General features: G+C 47.6%; 1 protein-coding gene across 2 annotated transcripts; it reads left to right on the top strand.

Annotated features, from left to right (window-relative positions):
* The first annotated feature begins 484 nt into the window (after positions 1 to 484).
* On the top strand, positions 485 to 27,014 carry PROSER1 (proline and serine rich 1). 2 transcript variants are annotated; one of them, XM_066611164.1, is made up of 13 exons: positions 485 to 579; positions 1,942 to 2,007; positions 3,312 to 3,380; positions 9,948 to 10,042; positions 10,335 to 10,428; positions 11,142 to 11,252; positions 13,613 to 13,696; positions 14,679 to 14,757; positions 16,096 to 16,191; positions 16,745 to 16,789; positions 19,922 to 21,644; positions 22,185 to 22,332; positions 25,566 to 27,014. In XM_066611164.1, the coding sequence occupies exons 1-13, from the start codon at positions 535 to 537 to the stop codon at positions 25,695 to 25,697; spliced, it is 2,787 nt and encodes a 928-aa protein (XP_066467261.1). In that variant the 5' UTR covers positions 485 to 534; the 3' UTR covers positions 25,698 to 27,014. The 2 variants fall into 2 exon arrangements, with proteins under 2 accessions (XP_066467261.1, XP_066467259.1); XM_066611162.1 differs by having other exon boundaries at positions 16,096 to 16,200.
* The last annotated feature ends 455 nt before the right edge of the window (positions 27,015 to 27,469 follow it).

Raw genomic sequence — 27,469 nt, 5'->3', positions numbered from 1 at the left:
GACCCATCCACTCTGAGGAGGCTTACCTCCAGGTAGGGAAACTATTGTTGGACTAGATATAAGCTGGACTAGATGGACCTATGGCCTGATCCAGTGGGGCTGTTCTTATGTTCTTATTGTTCCCTTACCCAGAGGAAATCTCTGCAACTGCCCCCCTCACCATAGGATGTAGTAGTGTCAAGGCTTATTGGAGGGAAGCTTCTTCAGGTAGACCTTTTGAACTATGAGCAGCTCCCTCAGTTTGTTGCTTGATTGACTGGGGCGTGGGAGGATAGGAAGTTTGCCTGAGACTAGAACTTTCCTCAAAAGGGCTGCAGAACCATCTCTGTTGCAGGAGCAGCAGAAATCCAGATCCTCGCGTCTTTCGGCTTCCTATCCTCAGAGTCACTGACGAACGAGTCTCATTCTCTTTCCGTGGGCTGCACAAGGTATGCTAAAGTTTTTCTTATATGTTTATTTTGCTTTATTTTCTCAGAAGACAGTTCTGCAATAAAGAGTGCCTGAAACAAAGAATTTTACCTTGAAGAAAGCAAGATGGATAAGAAAGCGTTTGAGATGGTGCTTGACGAAATCAGAAAGGTAATTAGTGGTTAAACCTGCGTGATGCAAGTGCAGCAAGTTATAATGCATATGTATTAAAAGGAGGAACATGTTGTAGATGGCAACAAAATGCTGTATCTGGACTGGACTAGGTAGAGAATAATGGGGTAGTTCAACTGTAAAACTGAGAATCATTGAATTTCTCTTGTACCAATCACCATTTTGTATTTTTTTGCAAGACTTCTATGCTTTTGATTGCCTGCCGTTACCATAATTTGTTAGAACTGCCTTTCTGTAAACTGTGTGATTCTCAGAATTTTGACAAGAGCCAGTTGCAGGTCCTACATTTCCATGTGTGGCATCTCAGTGCTGTTTTGGTCTCTCTTGAGTTCAGATACAGGGATGTTAAAAATTTTCCTACTTGATGATGATACTTCTGGCCATGATATCACTCCCAGGTTAATTATGTCACTGGTTAATCACTTCTGGTGGATCCGAACAGATTGTCATTCTAAAAAGTGGGTCCTGGTGCTAAAATGTTTTAGAGCCATTGCTTTAGACCGGGGTGTCCAAAGTTTTTGGCAGGAGGGCCGCATCGTCTCGCTGACACTGTGTCAGCCGGGGGGGGGGTTAATTTACATGTAAAACTTGAATAAATTTACATAAGTTTACATAAATGAATATATTAAAGATGAACTTATATGAATGAATGAAGGTCTTGCAATATCTCAAGGCCTACAAAAGGCCTTGCACAAAGCAAGGCTGGCCTTTTCTTTGCTGCCGCTACTGCATCCCAGATGTGAAACAGCAAGCAGTGGAGGGAGCCCTCATCCCACAGCTCACGCAAGGGGTCAAACAGTCGCCCTCACACTGAGAGCAGTTGCGTTGGGCCAGTGCAGGCTCCAACAAATTTCTGGAGGGCTAGAGGCTCATTGGAGACTGGGGGCTCCCTGAGGGCCGCATTGAGAGTCCTTGAGGGCCACAAGTGGCCCCAGGGCCAGGGTTTGGGCACCCCTGCTTTAGAATATTAAAAAGAGAGATTAGCATGCAGAAATTTGTGCCAGTTCATATCTAAAATCTGTGGTTCCTAGTCTTATCTCTTCATTCCTGTCATTTTTGCGAACTAAGAACATAAGAACAGCCCCACTGGATCAGGCCATAGGCCCATCTAGTCCAGCTTCCTGGATCTCACAGTGGCCCACCAAATGCCGCAGGGAGCACACCAGATAACAAGAGACCTCATCCTGGTGCCCTCCCTTGCATCTGGCATTCTGACATAACCCATCTCTAAAATCAGGAGGTTGCGCATTCGCATCATGGCTTGTACCCCATAATGGATTTTTTGTCCAGAAACTAAATTCTAGCCAGGCATTAACAGCTATGTTTTCTGTTTTATTGCAGGCTGTGTTGATGGAATATAAATTAAAAGCCCTTGAATACGTGCATGGATATTTTTCTAGTGAGCAGGTAATGCTGAAGTACAAATTAGATAAAATTTGGAAAGTATAAGCCAGGGGTGTCAAGCATCAGGACCAGCGGCTGGATGCGGCCCCCAGAAGCTTTTTATTTGGCCCTTGGGCCCTCCCACCCTTGGGCTGCTCTTGGTTGCAGAGCTGTACTGAAGTGTCTCTGCTGAAAGGGCAACCTGTGTAATCATTGGGCTCTCCCATACCTTGAAAACATTTGCATATTTTCTTTTTTGTGATTTGCAGCTAATTAGAGGTAGGAAAAGTGTGTATTTCTGGTAATGACTTGCTTAATGAAATAACTTCCAGTTTTATGACATCTGGTCCACAGTAGGCATCATGAATACTATTTGGCCCGCTGTATGAAGAGCTTGACGCCCCTGGTATAAGCCAGAGCCAAGACTTGGCAGTGCAGGAAAATATCCCAGATGAAATATCCTTTGTTTTGCCTCTCAGTTTGGACAGTGAAATGAACATCACTGTCACGAGATACTATGGGTAAATCAGAAGCTGATTGGTGTTACCCTTGAACCCACAAAGGCAGTGTGAGGTTCGTTACCTAGAGTGCTGCATCCTAATTTAACACTCTGTGGGAAGTCATCATCAGCATCCTTCAGTCTCGGGAGACTATGGTATTGCGCTCTGAAAAGTGGAAGGTATAGCAGAAAACTGTGGGAAGGTCTAGCAGAAAATTGTTTGTTTATTGCTGGTGCCAAAGCAAGGCAGCAAGGAGGCCAGTTGCCTCAGATCATGCACAAGTGTAGCTACAAGCAGCTAGCTTTTTATACTCATTTCAACTCATAGCCCTGGCTAGCATAGCTGAGGGGTCAAGAGTCCAGTAACCTTCCACTTTTGCTGCCCAGTCCCCCACCCACTGGCCTGCCCCTCCACCCTTTGCCATACTGAGCTGGACCGCGCTGGAGAGAGAAAAGAGACCACAGGCACTTTGACATAGGTTGCCTTTGCTCTGAGGTGTTGTTGCAGACCTACTCTTGAGGCCCTGCTCTCTCGGACGAGAGACTGGGTAGCTTGCAGCTTCTTGCTGACAAGCATCTTTAAGGCCAGAAACAGAGTCAGCGCTGATGTGGTATTCCGTTGGCTAGAGCTTAGTGAGAGCTCTTGGCTCACGGCATCACTGGTCTGAAGCCTTCCCACCACACCCGACTGACCGAAGAACATAATTCTTCTGAGGTTTCTGAGAGTGCACTTGTTACATCGAGAGAAGCCACCCTGGTGGTGCAACTGAGATGGTTACGGGATGTGATGTAGCGCACATGAGACATAGCAGAATGTTTTTCATTCTAGATTGTGGAGCTACTGAGGTATTTCTCTTGGGCGGAGCCACAGTTGAAGGCCATGAAGGCATTGCAACACGTAAGTTTAGCTGCTGCAGCAGCAGTTTCTCTGCTCTCGTTCCCAGAGTGGGTGTTTCAGCCTCTGCTGAGTTTGTAATGTGGGATGATCTGCCCGTCTTCCGCAGATAGCATTCTCTGTTCCTTTGTGCCCTAGCAACTGACTCCTTTCTGCATAGCCTACAATTAAGTGGGAAGGTGGCAGTGGGTTATGCTTTAGATTTTTCTGACATATTCTTGCTCAGCCTCTCTTTGGAAACCTTTGAGAACTTTTTTGGGCAGCTTCGTGTGTTTTGCGGCTGTTCTTTCTTCCTAAAGTTGGCAAGAAAGTTATTTTCCTGCTTCTTGCCCTGTGCATAAATGAATAATTCTGCCTCCCCTCCCTTCTGAACCTCTTGCCTCTCCCCCTTTCTCCCTCGCCTTCCCCATCTTTGTCTTCAAATACATACCCAGCTTTCAGACTTTTCTAGGATGACCACTGACTTGTCTTCTAGACCTCTTAATCATCATTATAGCTTTCTTATGAATTCTTTCTGAATTTTTCTAACATTGCAATGCCCCAAACTGAACCCAGTAGTTAGGGTCTTGCCATCCTGAGAAATAGTGGTGCCGTTTCTGAGCCTTGTAAGCAATACTTCTCCGGATAAAATCTCAAACAATTTCTGACCTTCTGTGCTACAGCATGACGTGACTGACTCCTGCCTACTTGGTCATCCACCATCACGTATTTATCTTGCTTTCAAGGACTGCTGCTGTTTAGGGAGTTTATCGGCATCTAATGCCAATGTACTTGGTCCTTCCTTCCGTGTAGCACTCCCTTTTTTTCTTAATTTGTTTTCATTTCAAATATTTAAATATCCCCCTTAACTTTTGTCCTTGAGTCTGCTTCTAACAAAGTGTTAAATTCTCTGCAGCAAATATCAACAATGAAGTAAAGCAACAAGAGGTGCAAAATAGTATCAAATCGGTACAATTAGAATAGCAGTAGTCTCTGTCTGTCTGTCTGTCTGTCTGTCTCTCTCTCTCTCTCTCTTTCTCTCTCTCTAGCTCAAAAGGTATTGGATCCAGTAAGAGAACGCTTAAAAGATCTTGCCATGACCAGTCTGAATAAATAGCAGTGTATTTTCCTGGTGCCTAAAGACTGTCAAGGACAGTGCATTGGGGAGGGGGGTCCACATTCAGAGCACCACAGTCAAGAAGGCCCTGTCCTTGCTATCACTTGGTTTTGGCTGCTCTGAGCAATGTTTCTGATGGAGATCATAAGAACATAAGAACAGCCCCACTGGATCAGGCCATAGGCCCATCTAGTCCAGCTTCCTGTATCTCACAGCGGCCCACCAAATGCCCCAGGGAGCACACCAGATAACAAGAGACCTGCAAGGCTTCCTGGGAATTGTAGTTAAGAACATAAGAACAGCCCCACTGGATCAGGCCACAGGCCCATCTAGTCCAGCTTCCTGTATCTCACAGCGGCCCACCAAATGCCCCAGGGAGCACACCAGATAACAAGAAGACCTGCAAGGCTTCCTGGGAATTGTAGTTAAGAACATAAGAACAGCCCCACTGGATCAGGCCACAGGCCCATCTAGTCCAGCTTCCTGTATCTCACAGCGGCCCACCAAATGCCCCAGGGAGCGCATCAGATAACAAGAGACCTCATCCTGGTGCCCTCCCCTGCATCTGGCATTCTGACTTAACCCATTCCTAAAATCAGGAGGTTGCGCATACTCATCATGGCTTGTACCCCATAATGGATTTTTCCTCCAGAAACTCGTCCAATCCCCTTTTAAAGGCGTCTAGGCTAGACGCCAGCACCACATCCTGTGGCAAGGAGTTCCACAGACCGACCACGCGCTGAGTAAAGAAATATTTTCTTTTGTCTGTCCTAACCCGCCCAACACTCAATTTTAGTGGATGTCCCCTGGTTCTGGTATTATGTGAGAGTGTAAAGAGCATCTCCCAACCACTCTGTCCATTCCCTGCATAATTTTGTATGTCTCAATCATGTCCCCTCTCAAGCGTCTCTTTTCTAGGCTGAAGAGGTCCAAACGCCGTAGCCTTTCCTCCTAAGGAAGGTGCCCCAGCCCCGTAATCATCTTAGTCGCTCTCTTTTGCACCTTTTCCATTTCCACTATGTCTTTTTTGAGATGCAGCGACCAGAACTGGACACAATACTCAAGGTGTGGCCTTACCATCGATTTGTACAACGGCATTATAATACTAGCCGTTTTGTTCTCAATACCCTTCCTAATGATCCCAAGCATAGAATTGGCCTTCTTCACTGCCGCCGCACATTGGGTCGACACTTTCATCAACCTGTCCACCACCACCCCAAGATCTCTCTCCTGTTCTGTCACAGACAGCTCAGAACCCATCAGTCTATATCTAAAGTTTTGATTTTTTGCCCCAATGTGCATGACTTTACACTTACTGACATTGAGGCGCATCTGCCATTTTGCTGCCCATTCTGCCAGTCTGGAGAGATCCTTCTGGAGCTCCTCGCAATCACTTCTGGTCTTTACCACTCGGAAAAGTTTGGTGTCGTCTGCAAACTTAGCCACTTCACTGCTCAACCCTGTCTCCAGGTCATTTATGAAGAGGTTGAAAAGCACCGGTCCCAGGACAGATCCTTGGGGCACACCGCTTTTCACCTCTCTCCATTGTGAAAATTGCCCATTGACACCCACTCTCTGCTTCCTGGCCTCCAACCAGTTCTCAATCCACGAGAGGACCTGTCCTCTAATTCCCTGACTGTGGAGCTTTTTCAGTAGCCTTTGGTGAGGGACCATGTCAAACGCCTTCTGAAAGTCCAGATATATAATGTCCACGGGTTCTCCCGCATCCACATGCCTGTTGACCTTTTCAAAGAATTCTATAAGGTTCGTGAGGCAAGACTTACCCTTACAGAAGCCATGCTGACTCTCCTTCAGCAAGGCCTGTTCGTCTATGTGTTTTGAGATCCTATCTTTGATGAGGCATTCCACCATCTTACCTGGTATGGATGTTAGGCTGACCGGCCTATAGTTTCCCGGGTCCCCCCTCTTTCCCTTTTTAAAAATAGGTGTGACATTTGCTATCCTCCAATCTTCTGGCACCATGGCCGTTTTGAGGCAGCCCTTTGATTACCCAAGGTTTGGGGGATTAATACCAGATCTTAATAGTCTGGTAGGTTTGTATGGGAATAGGCAGCCCTTTGATTACCCAAGGTTTGGGGGATTAATACCAGATCTTAATAGTCTGGTAGGTTTGTATGGGAATAGGCAGCCCTTTGATCACCCAAGGTTTGGGGGATTAATACCAGATTTTAATAGTCTGGTAGGTTTGTATGGGAATAGGCAGCCCTTTGATTACCCAAGGTTTGGGGGATTAATACCAGATTTTAATAGTCTGGTAGGTTTGTATGGGAATAGGCAGCCCTTTGATTACCCAAGGTTTGGGGGATTTTGTAGGTTATAACCATACTTTGAAAATCACTTAGAAAAATTCAGAATCTTCATACTGATGCCAGCTTTGCTAGACTGGTTTCCATTCTCCCCAATTTTGTATCCTGCACAATTTTAATGAGTGTCTTTCTACATCAGGGTCTCTAAACTTTTTGGCCAAAGGGCTGCATCAGATATCTGGCACAATGTCAAAGTCCGGAAAAGAAAATTAAATAAAAAATTAAATAAATACATTAGAGATGGAGCTTTAATAAATGAATGGGCTCAAATGTCCAGGATTTCTCCAAGCACCAACACAGCCCAAGAAATAAAGCAAACACTTAAATGGACCCCCATTTCCCCATCCCGCAAGCACAACTCTGGTTGTATTTGGTCAACTGGGCCAGAGGCTCTTGGGATCAGAGGGTGGCCGCAGGCTGGATAGAGGCTCACCGTGGGTTGCATCTGGCCCCCGGGAAAGTGTTTGGAGACCTCTGTTCTACATCATTCATAATTTTATAGACTTTTGTTAGTTCCCCAGTTTTTTCCCCTAAACTAAACTGTTTGAGCCAGGGGTGTCAAGCATAAGGCTCCTGGGCTTTATATATATAAATACCTGTATTATATATATATATATATATATATATATATATATATATATATATATATATATATTATACAGGTATTTATATACCGCCTTTCATGGTTGTCAGATTTCTCCTCCGACTTTATTTCAAGGCAGTTTACACAGGCAGGCTATACTAAATCCCTATAGGGATTTTTACAATTGAAGAAGGTTCTGTCTTTCAGGAACCACAACATTTCAGATGGATCCTTTTATGATCTGGTATCACATTCTGGCCTCCAGTTTCCTCCCACGCAAGCTGACAATCCTTCATATCTCACTAGAAGGGTGGCCAGAGAGCAGATGGAAAAACTCGGCTCGGCTTGTCAGCTGCTTCAATGTCTCGCCGTTCAAGGTGCCGGTGGCCTCGAACTGGTGACCTTCAGCTGTTATCTTCAGGCAAACGGAGGCTCTATCCTAAGTTCTTTTCCAGCCTACTTTGATAATTGGACTCTTCTAGCACCACTGTCAGCTGTTCTCATATGCTGAGCTAAGAAGTGATGCATCAGCGGAAGCGGCATGGCTGAAAGGGTGGCGCTTGGAGGGCACAGTTATCATGTGAGTCACCCTTTCAGCAGCATCACCTGCCAAGGTGCTGGGTGGTAGTATAAAAGGAGGCCTCAGAAGGCAAAGAATGGTACGGAGGAAGAAGCAGACCAAGAGGGGTCAGAGCAGGAGAAACTACCAAAGCACTGGGAAAGCCCAATAATCCCCGCAGGCTGCCCTTTCTGCAGTGCCAGTTCTGTTAAGGTGCCAATGCCGGTTCTGTTAAGGTGCTAATTTTGCAGAACACCTCTCAGTTGTTAAGCTGTGAAGTGACACCTTGGCAGAAGAAGCACTGCTGAAAGGATGGCCCAAGTGATTGTTGGGATATCCCATGTCTTGAAAATATTATCAAGGTTTGCATATTTTCTGTCGCTTGCCCCTAATGAGTTCCTAAGTGAAAACCCAAGTGCTTATTTTTGGTCATCACCTGCTTAATGACATTGCTTCCTGCCCTCAACAGACACCATGAGCACTGTATGACCCACTATATAAAAAGTTTCACACTCCTGGTTTGAACTTTCTTGATAGCTCTAGCTCAGTGATTTTCAAACTTTCTCATCTCATGGGACACTGATAAGGTGCTAAAATTCTCAAGGCACACCGTCGGTTTTTTGAAAATTGTAAGGGCACATGGTGCTGGTGGCAGGAGGCTCACATCCCTCAATGGCCCTACTAATAAATGACCCTCCCCGAATTCCTGTGGCACACCTGCGGACCATCAGCAGTACACCAATGTGCCATGGCACAGTGATTGAAAATTGCTGCTCTGGCTGCTCTTTTTATTATGGCTGGTATTTCTTCATTTTGAAGTAGTGCTTATCATCCTTTTGCATTGTGTGTGCTTTTAAAGCAATTACTTATCTGTCTTATGTACAGCTTCCAGTTAACATTTCTCAAAATGTCACGTGGGACTGTTTTTCAAGACTTGTTGAAGCCTGTATAGATTAACTACATTCTCCTCTCCCGCTACTCTTTGTAACTAATGTAGTAATTTTGACAGAGATAACAAGTAGATTTGACTGCTAGTAATCTCTTTGCTTTTTAAAAGATAACTTGTAAAAGCAGTTATTGTGTGTTCTAGTGTCAACACTGTAATCCCTTAGAAATCAACATTTTCCAAGCTTGGCTCATGACCCTCCAAGTACCTGTGTGGTGGGTGGTGAACCCACACACCCTGGGCCTGATGCAGTGCTCCCAATAATGCTGCAATTCCTTACTTGGAGGCCTCTTCTGGATCGCACCTGCAACCCACTCTGCTGACTTGCGTAGACCTTAGAATGGCCCCTGGAAGCAAAATTTGACTAGAGGTTGCTTCCAGGGGCCATTCTGAGCCTGCAGAGGCCAAGTGAGTCACCTCCAATAAGGCACTGCAGCACTACCAGGAGCACTGCATTGCAATCCACCGTGGAGGACAAGGTGGGTTGTGGAGCTGAATACTTTGGGAAGCACTGCCCTAGATCTTGCTTACTTTTTTACATATCAGTGCTGCATGTGGGCATCATCGGTATTGAGGCCATTCCAGCGAGACTTCTCACAGATGGAAACTTGTTCTAGGAGTTCAAATTCAGTTCTGTTCTGTTCAGATTGTGCCTGATTCTCATGTCCTTTCACCTCTTTGTTTCAATTAGTGCTGTTTAGTTGAAAAGACTGAGTCATGGTCAGTACCAAGTAATTCAGGCACTTCATTTTGGGTCAGCGTTTCTCTAGTGTTGAGCAGCAAACCCACTGTATGTGTTGTGGATCTGAACTCGGAAAGAGGCGGTTTCTCTTGTCTCTGAAAGAGCTGGTCCCCCGCCTCAGTGTAGGAGCTTCAATTAGGTGCCTTTCCGGCACCTTGCTGCTTTCTGATACTTTAACTGAGGTTCAGGAACCTGTTGGTTAGCTGATCTGGGCTCTCTGGTCTAAAGCTCAGTTGCTGTAAGCTAAAATGTTTGTTCTCTGATCCTAAAACTGATTTATACAAAAGGGATTGAGGCAACTTTTCCTTTGTTTCTAGAAAATGGTCGCAGTTTCAGCATCAAAAGTGGTGAACATCCTCAACTGTTTCACTTTTAGCAAAGACAAGCTGGTTGCGCTAGAACTGTTGGCTTCGTGAGTATTGGCTGCATGTTGGCTCTGCATGTGTGCTTTGGTGTGATGAAAGCTTGAATGACTGCAGCACTGATGGGCTGTGACCAACCATTCCTCTCTTGCCCTGTTTGTTGTAGGGTTGAGAGAAGCATTTTTCAGATAGGGCCATGCAATATATATCTCCAAACAAACTGTTTTCTTGTGGTTCTGCTGCTAAGAAATCTTAATGGCTGTTCAGATATAACTGCTGGCATTGCTGTGTGTGCACATGAGGATCATAAATTGTTTTTAAATGAGTTGCTCTTCTTCATAGCAATATTGATGATGCTCAGAATTACCGTCTTATTGAAGACCTTTTCAGAATCAGCATGTCTGAGAAGAAGAGGTGCAGGAGAATTCTTGAACAGGTATTGCTGCAAGGGAGTTGGTATTTGTTTAGTTTAAAACTACAATTCATGGGACATTTGGGACCCTATGTTTTTCTGTGTGAGGGAAGAATGACTCCTTGAAGTGTGGGGTCTGGTGGTAGGAATGCAGGGATGAAATACTGCAAAGTTTTGAAGATTTCAGGAGGCTCTTAATTGGAACAGTTAATTGTAGGCTGGTGCATCATCCCCTCAATTGGGAAAGGTTGAGTTTACTGAGTTAATGGGAGCTCTTTCTGCCCGTTTTACGCTCTTTTGAATGCATACTTTAAGCATTGCCAGTTTGCACTGCCATCTGTACAGTTACAATATGATGTTGTTGATGTGACTGTAGATTTCACAGCATTTTGTTCTTGTTATACATCTGGATTAATAGCATAGAGCTGTTCTCTAAGGCATTTCTTTGACTGGTTTTATAATTGGTAGTAATTAGCATCAGCATTTGAAGCTCTTGAATTTTCAGATTGTTCTTGTGCAAGCTTCTTCTCCCTCTTTCTGTTGTTTGTTGTAATATCAGATGAACCACTTTTTAAACATCCAGATACCGTGGGGGGGGGCAGCGGACCAGTGGTCCTGACTATACGCCAGCCCCTGGCTGTAGTGTGTGACCCCACAGAAAATATACCTGCTTGTTAACACTGCCAGTTGGGATGTCTGAATTGGGTATCTGTGCTTTCTTCCAATGTACATTGCAGGCTTCCAAATCTGGCTGTAAAGCACCTCACGCGATGATCTCATCCTGTGGCATGATTCCGGGAAACCCATACCCAAAAGGGAAGCCAAGCCGTATCAACGGAATTTTCCCAGTAGGTGTGGCCTTGCTGAATGTGTGAGCTGCATTCCTCATGCCTAGTACTGCTTCCTCTCTGGTGTAGGGTTGAATGGGTATTCTGCAAACAGTAAGAGTGTAAAACAAGACAATTCAGAGCCAAGTCCTGTGCTCGGCAGCATGGCTCCGTGCTGCCGAGCACTGTTGCCTCGCCCCCGGGCTCCCGCCCGTGCTAGCCCAGTGCCGGCTGGGTGGTCGCCCAGCTTCCGCGGCTCGGTGGTCTCCCGGACGGCCAAGCTGCGGCATGGTAAGTGGGTGCGGGGAGGATGCGTTCCGGGGAGGGGGGAGGCTGACAGGGGGCAGAGTGAGGGCGGGGAGGAGGCGTGCCGTGGGGAGGGGGTGGGCTGGAGGCGTGCTGGGGGAGGGAGGGAGGCGGGTCTGCGGGGCTCCGCTCCACAGGATCCAAGGTGCTGGGAGGGGGGCTCTGTGCCCTACACAAGTGCCTTTACCTTGTGAGTAGCCCCATTGCGGTGCTGCTTACCTTGCCTGGGGGAAGAGGACAAAACTCCCCTTCTCCCGAGGCACCTCCCGTGGTAGCCCGGGGCGCGCAGGATCCAGCGGCAGCCGTTCTCGGTGCCACCAAGGCTGGGCACCCCAGGCAGCTCGGGATTGGGCTGCCAGTTCTCAGCAAGAGTACTGAGACACACACTTTCCAGTGTTTCTTGAAAAAAGGGATTATTCTTATTACACTTTAATGCCATCCGTTAATGCACTAATTGATAAATTGGAAGCTAAGAGAAGTAATTCTTAAGCATAGTTCAGTTGTCTTTAACTTTTCTTCTATGAAGCAAAAACTTGTAATGATTTATACAAGCAGCGTTCCCCAGCTTTGAGAGAGGAACTTTTTTGTTAATGAGAGAGAATTCAAGGATTAGATGTCACTGCAAGAAAGTTGTATTCATTCCGTGATAAAAAAGCAAGTAAAATCTAAAATCCAAGCATGAAATGTCCTATACTGTGCCAGCCAACAATGTTCTGCTTTTAGTAGCTGCTAACCCAGACTGTGTTTTCTGATGACAATTTTCTCACTTCTTATTTAATTAAAACATACAGTTGGACTTCAGTATCCACAGGGAATTCGTTCTCCATGGATAATGAGATCTGTCGCGGGGGGTACAGAGGACCTCCGGATGAGCACATCCTCCTTGCACCTCAGAAGGCCTCTAAGAGGCACTGCCAGTTCTCTGCAAACTGGAAACAGCCTCAGAATGCTTCTGGATGTGACCAAAAAGCACTTCTGGTTGCATCCGGAGATCCTCTGTGAGCCCTCCAGGCAAAGGTTGGGAACCCGCATTGGGACACGTCTGCAGGTTCTGAACCTGTGGATAAGGAGGACCCGCTGTAAATTCAGCTATAAGGGGGTATGTCGATTTTATTTGAAATGGAGCTTTTCATGTGAAAATTGCCAGTTTCTCATCATCTTTCTGGCAAAGTAACTTCCCAGCACAAATCTCTAAGACAACATATGCTGGACTTGCATATGTGAATTCTCACAATTGGGGCAATATTCCTTCAGTTACCAGTAGGAACCATTTGTTGTGTGGCTGTATCTGAACAAAAAATGCTGCACTTTCAGCTTGAGAGAGACAGTGGCCCTACTTCCTTTATGTTTATTTTTTGAAAGGAAGTATTGTCCAGGCCACTGATTGTACTGGGTTGTTCCAACATGCAATTTGTAACATGTGGCTGCCACCAAGCAGTGGGGGAGGGAGCAGATGTTTGCTTCCTCAGTACTATCTGTACAGGCTTGTAGTCTACCAAGTGGTTAGTAACCCTCCAAAAACTCTTAGAGGTTATCATCTAGAACCTGAGAGCTTCTCATGTAGCCCAGTCCTATTCACGTACAAGTCCTTTGAGGTCTGAGAAACATGTATTGATTTATTTTTATGTAAATCACTTTGGGCACAATCCTAACCAGGTCTACTCAGAAGTAAGTCCTATTTTGTTCAATGGGGCTTACTCTCAGGAAAGTGCGGTTAGGATGGCAGCCTTTGTGAATTACTCGGTTGAAAAGCAACATATAAATATTCTTAATACTGTGTGTGTGTGTGCGCGCGCGCGCACTGTATGTATATTCAAAAGTCCCTTTGTGTTCAATGGGATTTATTCCTATAATAAGTGTAAAACTTCACAGTTGTTTAAACATATACGAAAGCTATGTTTTGTGATTCTGCCTGTACTTTTCCTGGTAATGGAGGGTGGATTAGTGTTCTTTGAATGCCTCTGGCTGGAAGGAGTAGAAGAAGAATTCTGGTGCCTGCACAGCTGGACTTCTGTCTTTCCTTCCCACGTAACATAGACTGAAATGCTTAATAGTGGATCCTCTTTGTGTTCCAGGGATCACCTGTCAAAAAGGAGAACGAGGACTATAGCAATGAAGGCAAGGGAATCGCGGCTCGTATTCTTGGACCATCTAAACCAGTATGTCTCCATAATGCAGTGTTCAGAAAATATTGTTGTCCTTGCTCAGGCTGTAGAAAATGAAGCAGAACTACCTGTGAGAAAATGAGTTAATTGCATGGTAAAAGAGGCTACAATACAATAAAGCCTGACCAAAGGCTGGCCATTTTTAAAGCTCTAAAGGAAGGTGAAGCAGAATTTGGAGACTGAAGGCTCAGGAGAGCTCAGGAGGGGTGAGTGCGCACAGTGAATTCCAGAGGAAGCACTAAGGAGCTGATGAGTGAAGACGTTTAAAAAGTGGAACTAACTGGATCTGGTGAGAAGGCAGGAGCCAGTGAAGGGACCGTGACACAGGAGAGATGCGGGCACAGTGAGGTGCAGAAGAACTAAGGGGGGGACATTTGGAAAGGGGTAAGCTGCAGAACTTTGCCAGCCCCAGGCTTGGCAGGAGTGAGAATGTACACCAGTATCTTTGAGGTAGAAGCTACCATGTCTCTCATCCTTGTTGAGATTTGCCATCACTGCGCTGCTGCCCTCATTCCCCATCACTGCCCTCACACACCCCAGCTCCCCTCCTTTCCTCCACCACCTCCTTCTTTGTTCTCCCAGACTTGGCTGGAAGAAAGAGTGGGACAGCTGGCTGAAAGTATATTGTGACCCTAGTTAACCACTGGGTCCTCTCTTCACACTTGTCTTTGCAACCACACGTTGGTGTTTCGGTGAGAGAAGCATGTGTGTCAGTGCTTCCCCCTCTCCCTGCTTCCTCATTCACCTGTGTATCCCAGTCTGAGCAGTGATGGCCACAGCAGGTGGGGGTCATTGGACACCTGTGTGCGCATGTGTGGCCCTGGGCACTGTGTTGAGGAAGACATGGACTTTCACTTTTTTGCAAACCACCCTCATCTCTCTGGAATATCAGAATAAAGGTACTGTCTGATTTGGAATGTGTGATCAGCTTTGCAATGTCTTGGTGTGTAACTGTTGAGTTTTACCTCTTGTTTAGGCTCCAGCAACATACAACCCTCACAAACCAGTTCCTTATCCGATCCCTCCTTGTCGACCACATGCAACTATTGCGCCAAGTAAGCTCTCAGTTCCTCTTGGATTTCAGCCATGACAAGATTTCCTTTTACAGGATTTCCACACTGTGGTGGAAATGTGCACACCTGTTAAGTAGTAACCTCAGTTGTTTTCTTGGTCTTAGACTGCAGTCCTAACCACACTTGCCTGGGAATAAGTTCAGTTGAACTTGGTGTGATTTACTTCTGAGTAGATATGCATAGCTGTGCACTGATATTTCAGGTCTCTCTTGGTATGCTGTTCACACCTTGTGCCAGGGAGGTGTATTCTAGACCCTCTCGGTCCCCTTTGCAGCTCTCCTCTGAATTGTCCCCTATCCTGTCACTGTCATGTTCTCCTTCTGTTGTGATGCGGGGGGGGGGGTGTTGAAAGTGGTTTTCCATAACTGTCCCAGTTATGGTACGCTCCTGGGTCTTGGAATCAATGCTTCTACCATTGTCTCCTTTTCCCCCCTCCAACCTTTAAACAAAACTCTCAGTGTTGGTTTTTAAATGGGACCTTTTTTGAAGGGAATACAGATTTGGAGACTTCAGTTTCAGTTTAATCAGCAACCACAAAAAACATATGAAACTTGTGGAATGTTGAGGCGCAACAGATAAAGTAGACCTGAGAACTCTGAGAGGAAGCGTTCCTGTATGTTTGGCTGATCACACTGAAACCTTGTTCACCATCATTTCTTAGTTTAAAGATTTAGCAGCAATTCCCCACATTTCTGCAAGACTTAAAAACCTGTCATCTTTTATAACAAAGAACTGAAAGCTCTGACTTCTGTAAATATCTGGGTTCAATGAAACAGACCAGTTTCTGTGTTTTGACAGGCTGTCTCAGACACCTTACTGTATTCCTTGTTCTCCTGCTTTTCAACAGAGACAAGTTAGCAGAACAGTTAAATAGCTCATTCCTGTTTCCTCTGGCATTTGGTTGATAGGTGGCTGTTTGCTGCCTGCACCTCTGTAATAGTGATGTGGCTTGACTGCTTCCTGGGATTAATTTGTCATCCCCCCATGACTCAACAGTGGGTTTTGATTTGTTTTAATGTGTTTTTTAAAATGTTTTAGTGTTTGTTAAAATTAATGTTTTAATACCTTGTTTTGATGTTTCCCCCCCTTAATTGTTGTGTTGCATGCACATTTATTATGGAGTTTGTAAGCCACCTTGGGCATTTGCTGAAGCATGAGAAATGCAGGAGATAATTTTTTCAAACAAACAAATAAATAGCAAAAGAAATAAAATGGTTCTGTGCCCTTAGGGACTCGCATAGGGAACTGACATGCAGCCTTGAACTTGCCTGTGAGAAATCTTGATTGTGACCTTATCCTTTGTTTTGTTTCCCTTTTTAGGTGCTTACAACAATGCTGGCCTGGTTCCACTGGCCAACGTCATCGCTCCCGGCTTGCCAGCTCCACCACCATATACTTCTAGTCATGTGGGAACAGGTAAAGCAGGTATCCCATGCAAATGCAGTGTCTATTGGTCACACTCCAGCGTACCCAAGAGAATGAGAGCCAGGGAAGGAAATAGTGATGGCAGCTCCACTAGAAAGCTGCTGCCAATTCTGAGGAGTGGGATGTGAGGTTTGTTGCCCTGAGCTAGGCTTAGATATATCCGGACGTGGCTGCTGTGCGACTGTTGTTGAGGCAAGAGAGAGGTGCCACTGCTGAGGAGGAGTGAGGGGACGTGGGGGCAACTCTAGCAGAGGGGAACCTGAAACCATCAGAGTGCGGCCTGCAAGTCAGTACAGCTGGTTCCTTCTAGAACCGTAACAAACTCACTCATGGGGCTATTATAGAGCTTGCTTTCCACCATTGCCACTGATGAGTTCACTTGCTGTGGCAGCAGCTGTGTGGGAAACATCTTTCTCCTCCACGTCAGTCACAGTGGTGGGCTTTGTGCTTTCTTTATTGAAGTGTAACACAGGTCTTTTTAAAATACGTAATCCATCAATCTTCTCCTTCTCACCCCCCCCCATTAATTGTGTTGTTTGTGTAGAAAATGAAGAACTTTCCACTCAAGCAAAACCTTCCCAAAGCCAAGGTAAGCTTTCCACGTACTGAGTCAAGCTGTAGTAACTTAAAATACATGCTTTTGAGGGAAACCGTAGTTCTGTTAAATGTTGCTTTCCAAAGGAGAATCTCTGTGTTTTGATAGCAGCAGACTTAAGGTAAGCTCCTGACAGTGCAATCCTATGCATTGACACAGAAGTAAGCCCCTTTGAGCTTACTGGGACTTGCTGCTGTGTAAGCATTCATAGGATTGGACACCAACTGTATCAAAGCTTATTATGAATGGTTTAGAATTGCTTTCTCCAGGACCAGATCCCTGCCAGCAGTATAAATGCAGGCGTATGGGTGTCACAGGGGCGGAAGTGCAGGAGGAATAGCAATGTTTCTTGTAGACTTAAGAGCCAGAGACATAAAAATGAGGTGTGTGGGGAGGGAGGCAGCTGCTGGCTAGTCTCTCATCCCGGTGGTGAGGCAGGGAGGCGCCTTGCAGAGCTTATGGTCTTCTGCTTCGGAGTGTTGGCAAGCAAGTGCAGAGGAGCGCTGCAGGTGCCCTCTGTAGATATTCACAAATCATGGTTGCAGGTGTCCCCGTGGATGAATTTAGCTCCCATTAATATAAAGATTATATATGTTAGTATTAATATGGCAATAAATTTAATCCCAAATTTGTTACCTTCTTTACTATGTCAATTCTTGACGTGTTACAACTGGGCTGGTACAGGTGCAGTGTTGATTCCCTGGTGTGGCAGCCACATCAGCAAAAGTGCTTGGTTGCGATAGCTTTGCCCTCCCGTAACAAAAGTTAAGCCGTTCACCAGTGTCCATAATGCAAAACTCGATGTTCAGTTCTGGTTAGCCATCCAACTGCTTGATCACCATAAGAGGGTGCTGTGTGCCAAACCGGGAAGGAGCTGCCGTGACAGAATACTTGCTACTGAGGATGGCCTATATTTGTTAACCGTGGTTAAGAAGCAGCTGATATTGTATCTTTCCCACTCCAGTCTGTTAAAAAAAAAAAATAGAGGATTCTCAACCAGGACGACTGAAATTCTGTACCCAGAAAATATCAGTAAGACTTATATTCGTCCTAGTTTCCTTGTTCCATGTGGAACTCCCAATCGGCAGGTCTCATTTAGGCACTGATACTTTCAGTGGCGTTCCTGTGCTTCTTCGTGCCTGGGGCACCACTTGTTTACCGTCCCTCCTGCCCCTGACACGGAAGTAATTGCAATTGTCATCACATCACCGCAGTTACTTCCAGAATCACGCCGGAAGTGCGATCCTACTCCTGGCACGATTCTGCACTGCCCCCTTCTTCTTCTGCAAGGACAGGAAAGACATAGCTCAAAGCGGTGCACTCTCACTCGGGGTGCAGAAAGGGGGTCGGTGCAGTATCAGGCCCGGACTCCAGGGAGCGTTTTTCGCCTACTGGACACTATGCTGCTCCAGGGAGCGTTTTTCGTCTCCTCCAAGGAGATGAAAGACACAGTCCAGAATTGCTGCCAGAGAGGCAGTGAGCGGCCACCTCTCCAGCAGGAATTCAGGGCCGGGCCGGGCTGGGCCGCCCCCCCCCTTTATAAGAGAGGAAAGGGGCGAGCTAGAGAGTCAGCGTTCCGGGAGTTTCACGTGACTCTCTAGGGCACACCTTTCCTTTCCTCCTTTAAAGGGGGGAGGGGGAGGGAGGCCCAGTCTGGCCCTGCATCGCTGCTGGAGAGGCGGCATCTTGCTGCTTCTCCATCCACAATTCTGAGCACCCCGTCTTCATCTGGAGGAGGGTTTTTTAAAGGGAGTTAAGCCGGCGGAGCTGCTGGTTTCTCTCCCTTAAAAAAACAAGACACAAGTGGGCAGCGGGAGGGGGGGCGAGGCAAAGCCCAGGGCATTTGCAACCCTTGCCCCCCCCCGGTCCACCACTGGATACTTTAAGGCAGTGGTTCTCAAAGTTTTAGGGAGATTTGCTCCCTAAGTCAGTCTTTGCAGGGAAGGGGCAAGGGCATAAGAACATAAGAACAGCCCCGCTGGACCAGGCCATAGGCCCATTGCAGTGATGCAGTCCCCAGGATCATGTTATGAAGGGAGGCAAGAGGAGGTATTTTCACTTACGTTTACTTAGGTAGGGCTGCTGGAGGCTCCTGGAGGTGCAGGGATCCTTGTACAGCCCTCCACAGAGCTCCCTGATGCTTGGAATGTTGCACAAAATAAGCGGGTGCAAAGCACTTCCTCTTTGCATCCCAACCAGGAAGTGATTTGTGCCTGCTTATTTCGCAATGTTCCGAGCATCAGGGAGCCCTGCAGAGGGCTGCGTGGGCTCCCTGCTCCTCCTGGAGCCTCCAGCAGCCCCACCTAAGTGAAAGCAGCACCCCCTCCCCCCTTAGCAACACTATCCTGGGGATTATGTCGCTGCCTCTCCCCTTCCTCGCCTCTTAAAGGGACCAGAGACCCTTTACATGCACTGGCGGGTCACGACTCACCAGTTTGAGAACCACAACTTTAAGGTTTTACAGAAACTAGAAAATACAGTGAAAGGAGGAGAGGGAAAGACAAGTGAGAAGCACTGGTGGGGGGAGCACCACTTGGAGTTGGGAGAGAGAGGTCCATCCAGAGCACAGACGGTCACTTCTGTACACACTGGCACTCCTTGCAGACTCTTGACTGCACTTTTTCAAAAGCATTTTCCTGAACAGCTTTTTAAGAACTTGGGAAGTCCAGACTCTGTTTCTGATGGCAGGAGATGCAGAGCCGTAGGATGCAGCCTGCCCTCGCCTGTCGAGTTCCGCTTCTGGCTGCCAATGCTGTGGGACAGCCTGACCCCTCCTGGATCAAGGGCATGCCTGGCCCTCTAACCCACTTTTTTAAATCCACCCCCAAGACCAAACTGAGCCAGCCGCCCAGAGAGTCACATGGGGCACCCGTCTGTTTGAATTCTGCGGATGAACCAGCACTAGCAGTTGCGGGGGAGCAGGGGGAGGTGGTGTTTGGTGCCTGTTCCACAGTTCAAATGGCAGCAACTGAACCAGGGGTTGAGTTCATTTTGCCTGCCATTCTACATTTTTTTTTCCTCTCCTGGGCCTGTTAGTTGCTGTGTTGAGAGTTAAGATGCGTTCATGTTGAATAGAAGCATTTCTGCTGGTATCCAAGAATTCTTACTGGTTTTGTTTCTTTCCAGCTTTTGCTGCACAAATGAATCATCTCTTTACACCTCATGGTTCTAACCCTGCTGCTTCTCCAGCCCCTCCCCCACCACCTGTTAAGGCACTCAGCCACTCGTCCGCACTTCCCCCACCTCCCAGTGTCACCCCTGCTGTCCTCCCTGTCTTCCCTGGGCAGGTCCTCTCCTCCTCCTCTCACACGCCTCCACCATCGACTCCTCCAGCCCCTGCTGTGGTCAAATCCCACTCGCTGCCTGTGGTTCCTGCCGCATCTACGCATGGTGCCACCTCCACCCCCGTCCCTGCGGCTTTCTCTGGGCTGCCCACTGCAGTGGCTCCACCGGGGCTCACAACACAGGGTGTCACCCCTGCACCCAGTGATGCTTTTGCCTCTGCCTCTGCCCCCTTCGCCAGCCTGCCTTTTTCTGTAGCACCTGTCACTTCCTCAGCCAACAGTCCAAACTCCTTGCCGTCCGCTTTTGCCAGCCTTCCCCTCTCCTTGACACCAACTCCTCAGGCTGCTGCCAGTCCCCTGTCTTCGGCCATTGCTGGTTCTGCTGCTGCCACTAGTCTCCCGTGTCCGCTTAACTTGCCTAACCCGCTTCTGTCAGTCTTAAAGGGATTTCTGTCAGTCAGTGATAGCACAGCGATGAACTCGGCCGCTTTGCCTTCAGCTGTGACTGCTGAACTGGCTTCTTTATCTGGGCTTGCCGGCCAGAACGCTGAAACAGCCTCTTCAGCCAGTAACAAATGTTACACTTCAGCAGCGCCCTCCACCCTCCAGCATCCTTCCACTTCCGGACTGGCCATTTTCCCAGGCCTCCCCTCTCAGCCCAGGCCTGGCGGTAGTGCCACCCCGCCTGCGCAGTCCACACAGTCTCCTCTAACCACTCTGCCATCCTCCAGCATCCCAGCCAGCTGCGTGTCCTCTGTTGCTCTCTCCCATTGTCCAAGCCCAGCAAATCCTGAGCAGCAGCAGGCCTCCTCCACCCCGGCCATTCCACCGGTGCTCAAGACAGAGCCCTTGAGCCCCACTCCTTCAGTCTTCAGAGACTCTCTTGCGCACTCCGCTGGGCCCTCTCGCAGCACTTCCGGATTGTCAGCAGCACTTGGCCACCCATCTGCCTCGGTTCCTTCGTTGCCAGGCAGCTTGCCCAGTTCCCTGAATCCGGCACTGTCCGGCCTGTCCTCCTTGAGTGCTCCTCTCCACAGCTCCCCTTCCGGAGGGGGCCCCGGCCCGGCTGCTCCCATGGCTCCTGTCTACAATGCACTTCCTCCCTTCACATCCCTAACAAGCAGTTTTGCTTTTCCGGGCAGCCCAGCACTTACCCCTGCAGGCTCCTTGTTGCCCATTCCACCGACCACCTCGTCTGCCATTCCTGCCCCTCACGCCAGCCCTGCCAGCCCTGTCCTCCCACCGCTCATTGCTTCTGCGGCTGCTCCGGCTCCCCCATTTCCCCTGAACTTGTGCAGCGCTGTCCCCTCCCTGTTCTCGGTGCCTCAGGTCCCTCTCGGCTCCTGCAGCGCCTCCTTCCCGCCTTTCCCTGTCTCTAACACACCCTCTGTCACTCCTGCTCTCCCTTCTTTCCCTGGCCTCCAGGCGTCCTCTGCGGTAGCAGCAGCAGCAGTCGCTCCGCTGCCGGCGGCTGCCACAGCCCCCCCGTCTCCAGCTCCGGTGCTGCCAGGGTTTGCCTCGGCCTTTAGCTCAAACCTCAACTCGGCACTTGTTGCGCAGGCTGGGTAGGTTGCTTGCTCCAGGAGCACAGAGACTCTTTGGCAGGCTGTTAATGACAGGTGCGGGAGGGTGGGGTGAATTCCAAACAGAACGATAAGGTGCAGCTTCTGAGTTTTGATGTTCCATTTGGTCGCGCTCTGCTTGGGTTCAGAAGTGTCAACTGGAGCAGAGGCTACCTGGAGTCCCTCCCTCTCCAGCCTCCTTTAACCCAAACTTCTGAAAAGTGGTGACTGTCCATTTCCAAGTTCAGGATATTTGGCTCTTAGTTTTTGAGAAAGGTCCTAAAATGGGATCTCATAAAGGTGGGGGTCAGTATAGCTTAAGGGTTTCTGTTGTCCAAAGTAATTCAGTTCTAAATGTCAAGCAGGGCAGCAGTTCACATGCAGATGCCCTCTTGAGCAAATGGTGGAGTGCGCCAGTGCACATTAAGTGCACAAAGAAATGGATATGGCCCTAGCTGGGAGTGTCATACCGATGCCAAGCCCCAAGAGTTGTGCACTGTTGCTGTATTGGTCGTGACCGTGTTCTCCATCTGCTGGTTTCAGCCTGACTTCTGGGCTTCCAGCCCCTGGAAGTGCCGTTTTCCCTGGACTCCTCTCTCTCCCTGGCATCCCTGGACTTGCTCAGAGCGCCAACCAACCTTCTCTGCAGGAGCTGCAGCACACTGCAGCTGCACAGTCGGCACTGCTACAGGTAACTGGGCCTCATGCACCCAAGTGGGCATTTTGCACGCTTAGTTACTAAGAGCCCAGTTCTGAGCTCTGCGCTCCAGCTTTCCGCCGGAGCGCAGTGTCGCAAATGTGCCGTAAGGCAGGTCTGCGAGCCTTACTGCTGAGCCAGCACCCATGCTAGCCCAACGCTGGCTGGCGCCCTCCGCTGCTCAGCAGTCTCACGGACCACTGAGCTGCGGCACAGTAAGCGGGGGCGGGGGGAGGCATGGGGAGGGCGAAGAGAGGGGGCGGGGGCAGAGAGAGGGTAGGTGGGAGGTGTGCTGGAAGAGTGAGCCAGGAGGCAGGAGGCGGGTCCGGTGGAGCTCAGCTCCACCAGATCCTGTCCATCGTGCAGGACTTGGCGCCCTACACAAGCGCCTTTACCGCCAGCCTTTTGCTTGGCAGTAAAGTGAGTAGCCCCATTGCGGGGCTGCTTCCCTTACCCAGGAGAAGGGGATGAAATTCCCTTCTCCCGAGGTGCTGCCCGCAGTACCCAGGCAGCTCAGGATTGGGCTGTAAAACAGGATAGTCCTTAACGTTCCATGCTAAGAATTTGGCAAGAAGACGTATGCAAATATAAGTGTTCCGCATACCATATTCAGGTTCTTTGATGAAACTGGGTGGTGGGTGAACTGTATAAAAACAAGGGAAGGAAGATCTGGCTTATTTCATACTGAGAGCCAGGATGGCGTTGTGATTAGGGAATTGGACTTAGGCCTTGGGCCAGTCACTCTGTCTTTCAGCCTTGCCTACCTCACAAGGTGGTGGTTGTGAGGACAAAAGGAGGGAAGGAGCTATGTTCACCTCCCTGAGCTCCTTGGAGAAAGGGCAGGATAAAAAAATGAAAAAGAAAAACAATACTGGCATTCAGTAGAGGCAGAGGGAGTTATTGTGGGGATTTGGTCCCCAAACATTACTGCAACTTCCAGATGTCCTTTAGCAGTGCACTGGCCACTTTTTGAAAATGCGTATTTTAAAAAATATTAAAGATATACACAATATACTGTGTTCGTATATATAACCCATGAAATATGTTTTCAAAGTATAACCCAAATATTTAAATTGAAGTGGGATGTCATACAAACCACAATTCTCAATATTTTCTGTTGCCATTGCCCAGCCAGTTATTTTTGACACAGTCATCAGATTCCAGGCTTGAGCAACCTGTTTGTTCACTGTTCATAAATTTGGCTAACAGTATATTTGCTGCTCTTAACAAGTTCCAGGACAAATAATGCAGGTGTCCCCAGTATCCACAGGGAAGTATCCCCCTCCCCCCCCCCGTGGTTACCGGAAACTACAGATAAGAGGGGACCCTGTCTCCATGGTTCCCTGCACTGCCACCCCCACACCCCAGTGCCTTTGTTTGAGCTTCATTACATTTGTGCAAAGAGAATGTGCCTGACTTGAACAAACACTATAAGCAGAAAGCTTATAGCAAGGCAAGCAGCCTAGAAGGGAGACTAAGAGCTAATAGGAGGCAGGGATCAAGAAGCTGACATTCACTCAGTCTCCTTTCTAGGCTTCAGGCTGCCTGTCTTGCTGTAAACCAGGGGTGGGCAAACATTTTGGCAGGAGGGCCACATCATCTCTCTGACACTGTGTCAGGGCTGGGAAAAAAGAATTACTTTACATTTCAAATTTGAATAAATTTATATAAATTTACATAAATGAATTTATTAGAGATGGAACATAAATGAATGAATGACTTTTATTGAGCTTATTTATAATACACATGAGAACTATAATACAGGTATGTAGAACCACATGAGAACTGTGAACTGTTTGCCACACGCCTCTTGCACAGTAAATGTGTTTACTGAGACCAAGCCAGAAACCCAGTGGGATACAACTTGTTCAGAGGGAATGGGAGGGGGTGTTAAAACATTGTCCAGGGAAAAGCAGAAAACACATGGCGACTATAAAAGGCCTTGCTCTAACTCAGCCCACAGGTTGTGTCTGGCGGTTGCCTCTGGCAGTTGTGGGCCTGCGTGGGCTCCAACAATCTCCAACAGGCCAGAGGCTCATTGGAGATTGGAGGTCCCTGAGGGCAACAAATGGCCCATTGCCCAGGCTTTGCCCACCCCGATGTAAGCTTCCTGCTTATAGCTTTTGTTCAAGCAAGGCACAGTCTCACTTTGCACAAACGTAATGAAGTAATGCACAAAGGTAATGGGGTGTGGGGATCTGCAGATACTGAGGGGCACCTGTATTCTACTGTGACTGCATCTTTTGGACAACCAGGGAAATTATACACTTGATTTCATGGTAATGGGTGCACCAATGAAGTTGGAGTGCCCTCTCCAGTGCACGAAGCCTGGGTAAAGTAGATATGGAGGATAGACTGTTACCCATGCAGCAAATCCCCCCTCTCCACGTTGCTGAAATGGTCCAATGCAAAGACAGAAGCCAATACGGTTGGTTCCAGCGGCGTCGCAGGAGTTGCCAGAGCGTGACTGTATACAGCCACGAACTGCCTCAGGGACTCCAGCTCCGGATTTTCCTCAAGATTGACTCCTGAAGCCTTTTCCACAACTGGATGTTGTGGAGCCATAAGGCAGTGGAGGTTTGGGATCAGTTTTCCTTCTCTCAGATGAGCTGCCTTCCCAGGCTAAAGAGTCCCACCTGCCCGGTGGCTGTTTAGTCAGTCGCCTCTTAGGACAAGTACAGCCAAACTGAGGGCCTTTTCTTATCCCCCAGCCCCCAGGGGTACACCAACACTGCACCAATAAATGCCAACACCTTTTCCCAGAATACCCTTTATCAAATATATGCACAAAATTGGCACCTGATTAACTATTCACTCTTCTCAATCACATTTTTATTTAAAATGAAAAGACTAAGTTTATGAGTTTTGTGACAACTTTGAACATTACAGGTTCTGTTAAGGCCAACGGCCATTTATTTCTTCTCCCCCCAAAAAGCATGTATTTATCACACACAAGTCATTTGTTTATATCCTTTCCTTTGTTTATGTCCCCATTTGTTTATGTCCTTATGTATCCTTTGTTACATATGTCCTTATGTATCCTTTATGTCCATATATATCCTTTGTTTATGTCCCCATTTGGGGGACAGCTAACGAAAGCTATGCAGATATCAAAAGCAATGTTTTTAAAGTTCTAGATGAGCAGCATAAAGCTACACTGTGAGAGTGCAGGCAAAGAAGAGGATGGGGCATGTCTGACTTTTTGTTGTGTTTTTTTTCCCTGAAAGGTGCACTCGGCCTCTGCTCTGGAGAACTACACGTCTCAACCTGATGGGTTTACTGCATATCCGCCAGCATCAGGGACACCCGGGACACCCTTTTCCTTGCCAGCGAGTCTTCCCCAGAGTGGGTGGCAATGAAAGATATGCGCTGCACCTGCAGAAAGAGACCTGTTGGAGGCAGTCATGGTGCCTTGGCAAGGGCACTGGTGATGTTCCGCTTGAAGGCTCTGGAAAGTACAATGACTTCAGGGTGTAGCACCTGTGAGGACAAGGAGCAGGAGTCCAGGAAGCTGCAGAAACTGGACCATGTTTACTTTTTATCCATACTATTTTTCTGAAGCACCAAGTGTCCTCAAGCTCCTTTTTAGATTGAGGAAGGTGACACTGCATAGATCCTAACAGGATCTTTTAAAATGCAGTCATCTTAGATCAATTTAAAGCAAAAAGGGGAGGAACCACACAGTTATTTTTAGGGATTATTCTCTGCAATGCCTGTGACATGTGTCTCTGATAAAGAAAAGGAAATCTAGACCACGAGCTCCCAGGTCATGAGATGTCCCCATCCACCCCTGTCCCTCCAAGGATTAGGCCTTTTGTTTGCTGCCTTTACCTAGGATCTGAGAATTTAGTGTACAAATCGCCGTTGTGTAGCCCACTGCCGCTGGCCTTCCTCTTTTTTGTTTCCAACATTCTTCCCAGTCATAACCATGCAGGTGGCTGATGCTGAAGTCTGTAATATTTATGGACTCATTGCAGTTTTTTCACGCCAGCAGGCACCCTACCATTCATCAGAGATTGAAGGCGGGTCCGAATCTCTGTGGGTTAAATTACCAGGCCTCAGGAGCGAAGTAATACTGAGGGCGTACTATCGTCCTCCAGACCAGAAACCCAAAGGGGACCTTGAAATGAGGAAACAGATCAGGGAGGTGACAAGGAGGAACAGGGTTGTAATCATGGGGGACTTCAATTATCCTCATATTGACTGGGTCAATTTGTGTTCCGATCATGAAAAGGAGACTGGATTCCTTGACATGCTAAATGACTGTGCCTTAGAGCAGCTAGTCATGGAGCCCATTAGAGGACAGGTGACTCTGGATTTAATATTGTGCGGTACTCAGGATCTGGTTAGAGATGTCAATGTTACAGAGCCATTGGGGAACAGTGATCATGCTGCGATCCGTTTTGACATGCACGTCGGGGGAAGAATACTGGGCAAATCTCTCACAAAAACCCTTTACTTCTGACGAGCGGACTTCGCTCAAATGAGGAGGCTGGTTAGAAGGAGGTTGAAAGGGAAGGTAAAAAGAGTCCAATCTCTCTAGAGTGCATGGAGTCTGCTTAAAACAACAGTAATAGAGACCCAGCGGAGGTGTATACCGCAAAAGAAGAAGGGCTCGACTAAGTCCAGGAGGGTGCCCGCATGGCTAACCAGCCAAGTTAGAGAGGCCATAAAGGGCAAGGAAGCTTCCTTCCGTAAATGGAAGTCTTGCCCTAATGAAGAGAATAAAAAGGAACATAAACTGTGGCAAAATAAATATAAGAAGGTGATACGGGAGGCCAAGCGAGACCATGAGGAACACATGGCCAGCAGCATTAAGGGGAATAATAAAAGCTTCTTCAAATATGTTAGAAGCAGGAAACCCGCCAGAGAAGCGGTTGGCCCTCTGGATGGTGAGGGAGGGAAAGGGGAGATAAAAGGAGACTTAGAGATGGCAGAGAAATTGAATGAGTTCTTTGCATCTGTCTTCACGGCAGAAGACCTCGGGCAGATACCGCTGCCCGAACGGCCCCTCCTAACCGAGGAGTTAAGTCAGATAGAGGTTGAAAGAGAAGATGTTTCAGACCTCATTGATAAATTAAAGATCAATAAGTCACCGGGCCCTGATGGCATCCACCCAAGAGTTATTAAG

Source organism: Tiliqua scincoides, chromosome 1 (assembly GCF_035046505.1).
Source record: "Tiliqua scincoides isolate rTilSci1 chromosome 1, rTilSci1.hap2, whole genome shotgun sequence".
Classification (NCBI taxonomy): Eukaryota; Metazoa; Chordata; class Lepidosauria; order Squamata; family Scincidae; genus Tiliqua; species Tiliqua scincoides.
Note: the sequence above shows the minus strand (reverse complement) of the source record. Positions and strands in the feature narration are given on the sequence as shown.